Raw genomic sequence first — 12,480 nt, forward strand, 5'->3', positions numbered from 1 at the left:
CCTTATATTGTTAAGGACTTTTCTAACTACTGCTTATGGTACTGTTGATAGTTTCTACAGAAAAAACTGCCCTCAAATGAGTATCTTAAGACTCTAATAAAAAGTCGTGAGTCCTAATTGCGTCTCTAAGAAAATAATCCTTGATTTTCAAATAGCTTATGGAAGAAAAAAATATGTATAATTTCAAGTGTGTGTTATCCTTAAAATTCCAAATAAGGGCATAGAACAAATTTTACTTTTTACTTTTGGCTTTTTACTACAGCGTATATTAAATCATTTATTCTCTTGCCCCAACCAAAAAAATATTCTACCAATTCTTACTGTATCAAAAATTAGAGAAACTGAACGAGACCAACGACAGAAGCATCTGAAGGTCTGTATCCAAGTAAATGCTATATGGCAAACGTTTTCTGTAAAGGGTCAGATGGTAATTATTTTAGGCTTTGTGGGCCATATGGTTTCTTTCTTACCTTTGTGGGCAACAGCAGCCTTAGATAATACTAAACCAATGGGCATGGCTGTGTTACAGTGAAACTTTGTTTACAAAAACAGGCTGGCCCCAGGGGAGATAAGCCTAAATGTTCTACAAACTATTGTGAGACAGGTGGATAATGCAAAATTATGAGCTAGAGGTTCTACTTCCTTATAACATATACATATAGATATATCAAGTATATAATTATACTTAATTTTGAATACTTATAAAGAATGTATTTTCAAGTGAATATGGTATTATTCAAAATGCATATTGGAACAAAAGAAAAAAAATGACTTGTTTTCTTAGAAATTCATCCTTGGCTGCAATATCAAAGGAAAATGTCCATTTCCTTGTAATACAAATAAAGCAAACAAAAGGTAGAAACAGGTCTGGGATCCTGGTATACCTCTTCTTTATAAAACAATTTATGGGTATATATGTCACCACAAACCACCAAAGTGTAGGGGCTGGTTTTTTTCCTTCCCATAAATGTTAATCTCTCATTAGTGTTTTAAGAATCAAAAAATTCTATTTATTATCCTCAAAAATTTTGAAACTTGAAAGTCATTTGGTATCAAGAATAAGGAGTATTTTGGGGCATCTGGCTGGCTGGGTCTATGGAGTGTATGACTCTTGATCTTGCAGTTGTGGGTTTGAACCCCACGTTGGGTGCAGAAATTACTTAAAAATAAAATCTTACTAAAAAAAAAAAAAAAAAAGCTTTGGGCTGGAGCCTCCATCTTCTAGTAATTTACCAAAATGACCAGCACCAAGGGAAAGAGGAGAGGTACCCTCTATATGTTCTCTAGGCCTTTTAGAAAACATGGAGTTGTTCCTTTGGCCATACACATGGTGAATCTACAAGAAAGGTGATATTGTGGACATCAAGGGAATGGGCACTGTTCAAACAGGAATGCCCCACCAGTGTTACCCTGGCAAAACCGGAAGAGTCTACAAGGGGACAGCATGCTGTTGTCACTGTTGTAAACAAACAATTGAAGGGCAAGATTCTTGCTAAGAGAATTAATGTACATATTCAGCATATTAAGCATTCAAGAGCTGAGATAACTTCCTGAAGTGTGTGAAAGAAAATGATCAGGAAAAGAAGGAAGCCAAAGAGAAAGGTACTTGGGTTCAACTGAAGTACCAGCCTGCTGCACCCAGGGAAGCACACTTTGTGAGAACCAGTGGAAAGGAGCCTGAGCTACTGGAATCCATTCCTAGGAATTTATGGCATGGTAAGTGTTAAAAAAAAAAAAGAGTAAGGACTATTTTCTATTTTACCTGTTTTTCCTTATATTATGAAGTCATATGATACTTTTCCCATGCCCTCATATTACATAAAAATTGTTAAGGGAAAGTCTTCTGCTTTTAACAAATTCATACATGTCTAGTCAGTATACAGCAACTGAGAGCCTCATCCCTTTATCAGTGAGGACGTAGATATCCTTGAAAAAAAGGGAATAATTCAGTATATCAGGGCACACCCACGGAGTAGAAAACAGTGCAGTGCGTCTACAGCCATACCACCCTGAACACGCCCGGTCTCGTCTAATCTCGGAAGCTAAGCAGGGTCGGGCCTGGCTAGTACTTGGATGGGAAAACAGTGCAGAGCAAGTATGATTCTAAGGGAAGGATTTAGAATGTTTTTAAATTAGAAACATCAACTATTTTGAATTGAAAATAAACCGGAACAGGCTTAAAGAATCACTTTTATATTTTTATTTAGTTTTCATGATAGTATCTAAAATGAATAATTCAAATTGACAATATGTCTAGCTAACAGTAGGGATAATATGCTTCCTTTGCTCATGACTTAATTTTTTTAAAGTTCAGATGGCAGGGAAGCTGAAGGAAAGTGGGGTACAACATTTCTTTTTTTTTTTTCAATATTTCTTTATAATTTTACTTACCTTATAAACAGAACTGCCTCCTACTACCCAAACCATGTCCACTTTATTTGCTAATTCTGGTTGCTCAATAAGTTTTAAGGCATCATCCAGACTTTTGGCAAGAAAATGAGCTCCTTGTGGAGGTTCCCTGAGGTTAAAAGAATTAGAAATAATTTCTATAAAACCTATTCATATTAGTCAATTAATTATAAAACCAAAACCATCATAAATATGAATCCTTTCTACAAGAAACACTTAACATCATATGACCTATGACCAATAATAGAAACCACATTTGTGCATGTATGGTCCACAATGAATCAAAAAACAGAAACATTTCTGGTATCTTGTGATATTTATGGTGGAAAAAAATCCTAAGAGTAGTTGTCTTCAGAGGGATGGGGTTAGAGGCATAAGGGAATTTTGAAGGGTTATGGTAATGTTCTCTATCTTAGATATGGGATTATACAGGGGCATACATTTGTCAAAATTTAGCAAAAGTACATTTAAGGCTTGCACATTTCACTGTATATATTTATCCCAAAAGAATAAAGCTAATGTGGGGTGCCTGGGTGGCTCAGTCATTGAGCGTCTGCCTTCAGCTCAGGTCATGATGCCAGGGTTCTGGGATCGAGCCCCGCACCAGGCTCCCTGCTCCGTGGGAAGCCTGCTTCTCCCTCTCCCACCCCCCCTGCTTGTGTTCCCTCTCTCGCTGTGTCTCTGTCAAGTAAATAAATTAAAAAAAAAAAAAAAAAAGAATAAAGCTAATGAAATACTGAACTCTGGTTAATCGTATGTATGCTGAAGTATTTAAGGGAAAACACTAATGTCTACAAGTTACTCTGAAATGCATGAGAAAAACAAGATCAACTGATGTATGGATAGATGGTAAAACAAGCATAGTAAAATGTTAACAGTAGAATGTATGTGGTGAATATACAGGTGTTTACTGTAAGGTTCTTTCTGTACGTTTGAATGACTGTAGCATGGAATGATTTTCTTTTTCTTTTTTAGAGAGAGTACGCTCATGAGTGTAGGGGTGGGGGGCTGGGGCAGAGGGAGAGGGAGAGAGAGAATCTTAGGCAGGTTCGAACTTCAGCTCAGAGCCTGATGTGGGGCTTGATCTAACGACCCTGGATCATGACCTGAGCCAAAATCGAGGGTGACACTCAACCGACTAAGCCACCCAGGAGGCCCTGGAATGATTTCAAACTCTTACAATGTGATGAATGAGGAATGAGTAAAAGACTTTCATGTTTCAAACATGTAGAGATGGATGAAGTATTAATAAATGAGTATGTTATATTTTGTAATTAAAAATCCAAAGGAGGGACACCTGGGTGGCTCAGTTGGTTAAGCATCCAAATGTCTGACTCTTGATTTCAGCTCAGGTCATGATCTCAGGGTTGTGGGATAGAGCCCTGCGTTGGGCTCTGTGCTGGGCATGGAGTCTGCTTGGGATTCTCTCTCTCCCTCTGCCCCTCCCTACCCCCACCCCAATACAAAAAATTAAAAAAATCCAAAGGAGGAGAAGTTACTTAATTTCAGGGTTAGATCTTCAGCTTAATCTCTCCCTATCTCCACAACTGTTTTTTGGGGGTGGTTGTTGGGGGGCGGGGGAGGGCTGTAATTCCCTTTATAAATGAAGAAACATGTAGAATTTGGCTTGCACTGTATTTAGAGAACAGAAATTACAATTCAATGTCAAGTTTTTAGACTGACGCTTTAAAAAATTATGTAACTGCCTTTGAACTGGTAGTTATAACAATGATTAATCAAGAGCTAATGGAGACATTCATTCTTTTGGCTGCTTCCTCCCCCACCTCCTTGACAGGTATTTTACTTATTTCACTCTGTCATCTCTAAAGGAGTTAAGAGCACAAAGAATGTATTTTGACTAAAAGCTGGAAAAGATATGGAGGCCACGGTGAGGTTAAATGAGCCAAGGGATTCTCTAAGACGTCAGGGCAGCTGCAGCAACTAGGTTGGACGAGGCTGTGTAGGGGCAGAATTGAGTAAGAAACAGATTTGAACTTGGGGAGAAGACAGTCTAGTTAATAAAGTCTAGAATGCCTGAAATAGAGTCAAGGTAGTTTTAGTAACTGAGGGTGCTAAAATCAGGAACGATGACAGGAGTCGGGGTAGAATGGAAAATGGTGACTTAGGAACTGACATATGAGGAGAACTGGAAGAGGCATCCCAGAAGTTGGTGGGCTATAGCAAAATAATTTAGAAGGTGGTATAAATGGTTGGTGTGGACTTCAAATTAATGGGGTAAACATTTTGTGTAGATTGTGGAACAATGGCTTGAAATGGTGCAAGGGCTTAAGGTGAAGACTACTTCTTTGCCTTTTTGTAGTGAGTCTGGAAAAGGAAAACAAAGGATTTGTTTCAGATTTTAGTTATCATAGAGTCATGGAGGAAATGCTTCTGCAAAATGTTGCTACTTAGCAGTTTAGGAATAAGTTTCATAGGAAACCATTGATCCAAGATGGGTAGAAAAAAATTAGCAAAAAGTTGAGCTAACGTTTGAGTTCATTAGCCCACAGTGTTCATTGTGTGAAAGCACGAATCCTAGAAACTAACACAGTAAACAGAATATAGCAAGCCCTCAATATTGTGACTTATTTCATAGCTAAATCTCCTTCCTATATTTATCTCAAGCTAACAGAGATTGCATTCCCTGACAAGAGAGAGTTGGAATGTGGTTGTATAGTCAAGAAACCTGTGGACATGCTTGATATCTTGTTCCAAACTTAAGTCTTGAATTTTCTCAGAGGGTTGGGATGAGGATTAAAAGATAATGCACATCATAGGCACTCCAGTGATATTTCCATCCTCCTTTTTTTTTTTTTTTTTTAAGATTCTATTTATTTGAGAGAGAGAACAAGCAGGGTGAGGGACAGAGGGAGAGGGAGAAGCAGACTCTCCGCTGAGCAGGGAACCCAATGCAGGGCTCGATCCCAGGACCCTGGGATCCTGACCTGAGCCGAAGGCAGATGCTTAACTGACTAAGCCACCCAGGCGCCCCTTCATCCTTCTCTTTAAAAGTCCTATTCAAAAGAGGCTGCTTTTTACCTGATGGTTAGTTATAGTAGAAAGAAAATATCTAACATTTATTCAGTGCCCACTTGCTCTCCCAAATAGTGGGATCAGGCAAGTATTTTACACGCATCACACCACTTAATGTGACCAGCAGTCCTGTGTAAGTACTTTTATTCCTGTTTATAGATGATACTGAGGCTGAGAAGTTAAGTAGCCAGTGGTTACAGAGCTAGGAAATGGTGGAGCTGGGATTTGAACTCCAGCAGCCTGATGCTGGAGTCTGAGGTGCAACTTCCTACATAGACGTCAACTGGTGGTCACGGGCTACAAAGGTGTCATATTCGAGTCCCCTCAGACCTTAGGATGGTGTGGCCTAATTCAGGCAAACCCTAAGACCAGTGTCCTCTGGCCTTGAGCAGCCTCATTTGATTACCTCATGTACCATGCATGCCTGATGTGAAAGATGATGTGGCAGATGGAATTCTGGCTCAATTTCCCAAGAGACTGTTGGGAAAGCTTATTAAAAAACAAAAAATCCTAGGCTAGAATCACATTTTAACCAAAAATTTAAAAAAAATGTTCAGTTTAAGACCTTTCAAACTCAGTCTTTGAAATGGGATTTCCAACTATTTAAAATTGGTTCAAGTATGCTCCATCGTCATAATTCAATACTATGCAGCCATTAAAAATATTTACAGAAATCTTTCAATATATTAAATAGGGGAAAAAGGCAGGTTACAAAACAGGATTATCCTATTTTTATAAATCACGTATTGATCATGTATTCTGCTTTGCTAGGGGATATGCTAAATGCTGGGAATAGAGATAAAAAGAAAAAGAAAAGCACTCCCTGTACCAATGGCAAGCAGAGAACTATCTCAGCAGTGGCCACAATGTGTGAAGGACATGCAATGGGGATGCGTGGAGGACGCCAGATGAGCAGAGGTGATGCATCTTCTGGGTGCAGTTATGAGGGAGAATACTCCTTGGAGAAAGATCCCTTAGCAGAGAGTCTCAAAGGAGATAAACACATGTTCAAAACACAGAAGTGACAGATGACCATAGATACTACTGAGGCTTATATGAAAGTTACTAAAGTTATTTAACACAAAGCTCCAAGAAAGTTGAAGGTAGAAGTAATCTGTGCTGAGGTTTAAAATAGTAAAGGGTAGGACAACACAGCCAAGGTCTTAACAACAGGAGAAAATGGGGGTCTAGAATAAAGTGGTGGGGGCAGGGGGAGGGTTCTGATTATGAACCTCAAGTTTGAGGGAAGGAAGAACAAAGTTATATGTTAGGGTAAAAATGAGATCACAAGCCTGTTCATTGTGCTTCCATTAACGTTAATTTTTTCTGTAAGATATAAAATAAGGTAATTTTGCTCAAATAGCAAAGGTTGGGAGAGTAGGAACTGATATTGATAGGGTACTCTCTGTATGCCACAAATTTAATATACAAATTTCAATTAATCCTCAAAATCACCCTAAGATGATTTATTATCCCATTAATCCCATTTAGTAGATAAGGAAATTGAGGTTCAGTAAGGCTTAATAAGCCTTAATAAGTCTTTGCTATACTAAGTGTGTGAGTGGTGGGGAGAGAAGAGAGAAAGCTTTAATCACCGTGGAGGATATGATGAATTATTATACTATGAAATGTCAGGTAACTTTTATGGGCTGGAGACAATTTATAACATCTTATATCATGGAGGGAATTTTGGATTTACTAAAGATGCTATCAAAGCTATAGCATTATAGTAAAATTTACTTAATTTTTGGTTCCAGAGCCTTAAAAAAATACTTTATTGAGATAAATCACATACCCTACAATTTACCCTTTTAATGTGTAGAATTTGGAAACTTTTTAGTGTATTCATAGAGTTGTAAAGCCATCACCACTATCTACTTTTAGGACATTTCTATCCCCCCTCAAAAGAAACCCTGTATCCATTAGCATTCATTCCCCACTCCCACAAAACCAATAATCTCCTTTGTCTATGAATTTGTCAATTCCAGAAACTTCACATAGATGGAGTTATGTGGCCTTCTGTCTCTGGCTTTTTTCACTCAGCATACGGTTTTCAAACTTTATCCATGTTGTAGCATATATCGGTTCTTCTTTTTATTGTGGAATAATATTCCATTGTATGGATATAGGCTACTTTGTTTATCCATTCATCAGTTTACCGACATTTGGGATGTTTCAACTTTTTGGCTATTATGTATGATGCTGCTATGAACATTTGTTGTTGTGTGGTCATATGTTTTCATTTTTCCTTCATTTCATAAACCAAGGAGTAGAACTACTGGGTCATATAACTCTATGTTTAACAGTTTGAGAAAATGTCAATCTGTTTTCCAAATGTGCTTGCATATTTCTTTTAAAGCCACAACTTGATTGTCCAGATAGCTTTGGAAAAGCATTTTCTCCCTATACTTTAAGGAACTAGTTACCCAAAATAATTAGTATCCTGCAGCAAATTTTGGGGTTACCTTGAAGATTCAGTTTCGTCTTACATTGGAGGGTGGTGGTGAAAAATTGAGTATTTCCAAGATTGCATGAGCTATAGTGATTATATGAGTAAATATAGCACTGTGTGGCACACAACAGGTGCTCAGGTTATGTGTGTAATTGATTCTCAAGTAGGGAACCAGAAGGAAGGGCAAAATATAAATTCTAAGACATTTTCGTAACTGATATCCTTATTTCCTTGATAATAAAGACCTTTGAAATTTTCTGCCTTAAAAAAAAAAAGTAAAATATAGCAACAAATGTTATATATAAATACATAAGAAAACAACCAAACCCAATTGCATACACCACAGCGGGGGTCATAGAGAAGAAATTATAGAGTTATCATTTGAGGAGATCTGCTGGCTCAACTGAGTATGTCCCTCACTGAGATTTCTTTATGTTTACTTTAGCTCAAGCTAGCCATAAATAAACTTGAGTAGTATTCAAGAATACGTTACTAAAGAGTCTCTGGGAATGGCAATACGGTCTGTGAATTTGGATTCTACTAAGTAAAGAGATAATTAGAATATCCTAGCAACCAAAAAAAAGAGAACAGTATGAAGATTGAGGCAGATGGCAAGATGCACATCAACATAATCCTCATCACCCAAAGGCGATCAATGCAAATATTCTGGTATAGTTTCTTTCATGTTTTTACCTATGCCATTCTAGGAGGGATTTGAGAGAAAATCTATATAGGCCGGAACCCCCTTAAGCCTACAGCGTATAATGTTTTTTCCTTCCCATGATGTGATGGTCTTTGAGGTGTTCACTTGGTTGGGCTATAGTCCTTGTTCAGACACTAATCTAGGTGTTGCTGTGAAGGTATATTATAGAAGTGATTAAAGTTAATAATTAGAAGACTTCAATCTGGGTGGGCAGGATTCAATTAGTTTTAAGGCCTTAAGAGCAGATCTGAGGCTTCCTTGAAGGACATTTCACCCACAGTCAGCAACTTCTGCCCCTGTTGGAAAGTTCCCGCATGCCCTTCCCGATGGCCTGCCCCACAAAGTTATGGACTTGCCTAGCCAGCACCCACAAATGTGTAAGCTAATTCCTAGCAATGAAAAACCCAGGGCATTTCCAAGCATCAGTAACTATCTACTCCAACGTTAGCCTAGAGGACAGAAAAATTCCTAGCAGAGGCCAAGTGGAAATACTCCTTTCTCTCTAGGATCCCTAGGTTGACTTCAATACTTTCAAACTTTTTACCTGTAGACACTGGGTAAAGAATACAAGTATAAAATATTATTTGGGTGTTGTGGTAAACTATGAATAGTACACAAGATTATGACTGATTTTTAGCCCATCCTAAAATTTCTATCTTATTTATTGAGGGCAGGGTCCAGAAAGGGCAATAGAACACTTAATCTTGGCAAATCCCAAAACATATGTGAAACTAGAAAAAAGTTATTAACTGTGTTGTATAAATGATACTTGAGCCTATGGAATAACAGTTCAGGGAAACTGGCAAAGCTGTTACCACAGTGAGATTTAATGTAACTTTTCACAGTGGTGAAATCAATCCCTTAAGTAGCAGAGTGAGTTACTGTCACGTGGGATAAATAACTGCTTTTTCATTTTCTGTAAATCATCTTTATGATATTAGGCAGCTTGATCAACAATGCTGTATTTATACTATTTCATCATACACTGACCTCCACCATAAAAAATGGAACATGATTTTTTTGTGGTGAATTTGTTATAGTACTTACTTGAGGTCTCTGCTGAGAACTAAATTAATTCTGTCCTTTAAAGGTCGATTCTTCTCGGGAATAGAGAACCATGTCTTCCTCCCCATAATCACCAAATTCTGTTTACCTAGAAAATCACATAAAAGGATATTTTGGGAGTATACATTTATGTTTTCATATATTCCCATACATATATGCAGAGATATGATTGTCATAGTGACATCTAGTGGATCTCCATTAAAAATTAAAATTAAAACAGGCTTACTAAAATTTACATTTATCACCCCATTTCCTAAATATAGTAACTATTTTTCCCTATGGTATTATTCAATTCATATCCAATATTTAGTTTTAATCAACTGCAATCATGTATAATAGTGAAGAGCCAAGATTCTGGGGCAAAGTGCTCAAGTTCAGTATATTCAGTCATCTACTAGACAAGTCATGTTAGTCTTCTGTGTCTTACTTTCCTTATTTATAAAATGGAGATAACAGTAGTTCCTACTTCTAGGGTTACTGTGGGGATTGAAGACTTAAAGATTTAATAAGTCTAGTTTAACTGTTTGATATGATAGTATTATTCATATTTGTATACTTTGTAGATTTATATTAATAGTCATACTTTTAAAGACAAGCACTTAATATTCCACTCAATTAAAAAGCTAAAACACTTTTTTTTTAAAGATTTTATTTATTTATTTGACAGAGAAAGACAGAGCAAGAGAGGGAACACAAGCAGGGGGAGTGGGAGAGGGAGAAGCAGGCTTCCTGCGGAGCAGGGAGCCGGATGCGGGGCTCGATTCCAGGACCCTGGAATTATGACCTGAGCCGAAGGCAGACGCTTAACGACTGAGCCACCCAGGCGCCCCAAGCTAAAACACTTTCTTTTTTTTTAAATTAAAGATTTTTATTTATTTATTGAGAGAGAGAGAGAAAATGGTAGAGAGAGAGCATGAGATGGAGGAAGGTCAGAGGGAGAAGCAGACTCCCCACCGAGCAGGGAGCCTGATGCGGGACTCGATCCCGGGACCCCAGGATCATGACCTGAGCCGAAGGCAGTCGCTTAACCAACTGAGCCACCCAGGCACCCGCTAAAACACTTTCAATTGTGCTTCTATCTTTCAAGTATAATGCTTCTATAGACATTTTATACACATAGCTTCACTTAGGAAAAAATCTTGGGAGTCAGATATCTGGATCAAAGGAATATACACATTTCTGTAATTCTTGATACATTCTGACAGGCTATCAAAAGAAGTGCATGTGTCTGTTTTAAAGAATCATTATTAGCTTGATTTTATTGAAATAAAAACACTAACATTTACAAAATACAAGCTGTAAGACTAAGCATTTTTCCGTATATTGCTTCATTACTCATAACCAAATATTACCTCCAAATGTTAAGAAAAGTTTTTTCCTCTAAGAATTAAAACCCCAATAATTTATGGTGCCCCCTATGCGATATGTACTGCATTTTCAAAGACAGAGCTTTAGGTGTTAGTAAGGAGATATCAATTATCAAAAATAACAGAGCCATTAGGTGAGGAATTCTGATGACAGAAATGGTACAGACCTGGCCTAACAACTAAGGTGGAGATGATAAGTGAAGAGCATAGGGAGACATTGGCAGGCAGGGGGGAAAAAAAGAAAAAAACAAAAAAAAGCCAACACACCTTTGGTATCCTTCCAACCACTCATCCAAGAAATACTGTATTTACTGAAAACCAGCAAACAGGCCAGGTGTTGGATGCTTTCCCTACTACTAGACCATACTTTGGATTCTAGAGAGTGGTTTATGTCAATTCCTTAAGATTCAAACTACTGTTATCTTGTCTCTACTAGTGACCCAAGTGCCAGGTCCAAGGACTTGTATCTGTCCTGTTAAAGTTATGCTGCATTTGCTTCTGACTTACTATTTCCCTTTTACTCTGCTATTCCTTCTCCTATGACCAAATACATGTCTCTTAGGTTTTAAACGGGTATCCCACCACTATATTCTTTTCCTTGGTTGTCCTCGTCTCTCCAGTGGCTCAATTCATCTACTTCCCTGTACCTGAAATTATTCTGGATATCCCACAAAAGCCTCAAACCTCAAAATTATCATTATTACAATTGCACACTGTTCTCCACTCCTTTATTCTCCATGTCACCCAGGATTAATCACCTGAGTATCTGAGAGTTCATCCTGGATCCCTTCCTGCATCCCCTTCGCCTTCCTGATCTCCACATTGGATATCATGGAACCGTTTTTTGGACTTTTCTCCTCTCCACTGCCCTCCTTCAGGCCCCATCATCTCCTGCAGGGGCTATGACAAAGGCCTCCTCTGATTTCCTTTCTATTTTCTTCACCGAAGGCTGCAGCTAGCTGCTAATTCTGCCCAGTACCTCAACTGTACGCCTGCCCATATAAAATTTCAAAGAACTTTTTTTTTTTAAAGGATATGACACACCTTGGAAACTGCATACAAATAAGTGGTAAGACAAAGGGTCCCAGATTAACATGGACAACTTTTCATTTAAATAAAATCTGCACTGGTAAGCTTACTCAGCAAGATGTTCCCCAAACCTCAATCTCCTAAAAATCCCACATTACCTTCTACTGAGGAAGTTGTGGTCATTCTTTGGAAAAACTTGAATTCGTTCCTACAAGTTAGACAAAGCGTTACTCAAAACATTCTCCCGCGGGTTCTAGCTCTAACGCGACCCACAGACGCTGCGCTGGAGGAGTGGGCGGAGAGTGGGGGGGGGGGGGTTCTCCGGGACCCGGACTTTGTCCGGAGGCAGGACGCTGCGGGGGGAAAACTCCTCGCCGGGCGGCAGGAGCAGGACGGAAACCAATAACTTGTCCTCCCGGCTT

General features: G+C 38.4%; 1 protein-coding gene across 6 annotated transcripts in view; it reads right to left on the reverse strand.

Moving 5' to 3' along the window:
* DHFR (dihydrofolate reductase) overlaps positions 1 to 12,480 on the reverse strand; it is a 47,655-nt gene that overhangs the window by 34,856 nt on the left and 319 nt on the right. For 5 of the 6 annotated variants that reach the window (XM_027606124.1, XM_027606123.2, XM_035727738.1 and 2 more), the window contains exons 2-4: positions 12,217 to 12,266; positions 9,645 to 9,750; positions 2,392 to 2,518 (exon numbers count right to left, since the gene is read on the reverse strand). In XM_027606124.1, the coding sequence (XP_027461925.1) occupies positions 2,392 to 2,518; positions 9,645 to 9,750; positions 12,217 to 12,266 (283 nt within the window). The remainder of the gene's footprint in view (positions 1 to 2,391; positions 2,519 to 9,644; positions 9,751 to 12,216; positions 12,267 to 12,480) is intronic. The other variant, XM_027606125.2, reaches the window with a different exon arrangement.

The sequence above is a fragment of the Zalophus californianus genome, chromosome 5 (assembly GCF_009762305.2).
Source record: "Zalophus californianus isolate mZalCal1 chromosome 5, mZalCal1.pri.v2, whole genome shotgun sequence".
NCBI lineage: Eukaryota > Metazoa > Chordata > Mammalia > Carnivora > Otariidae > Zalophus > Zalophus californianus.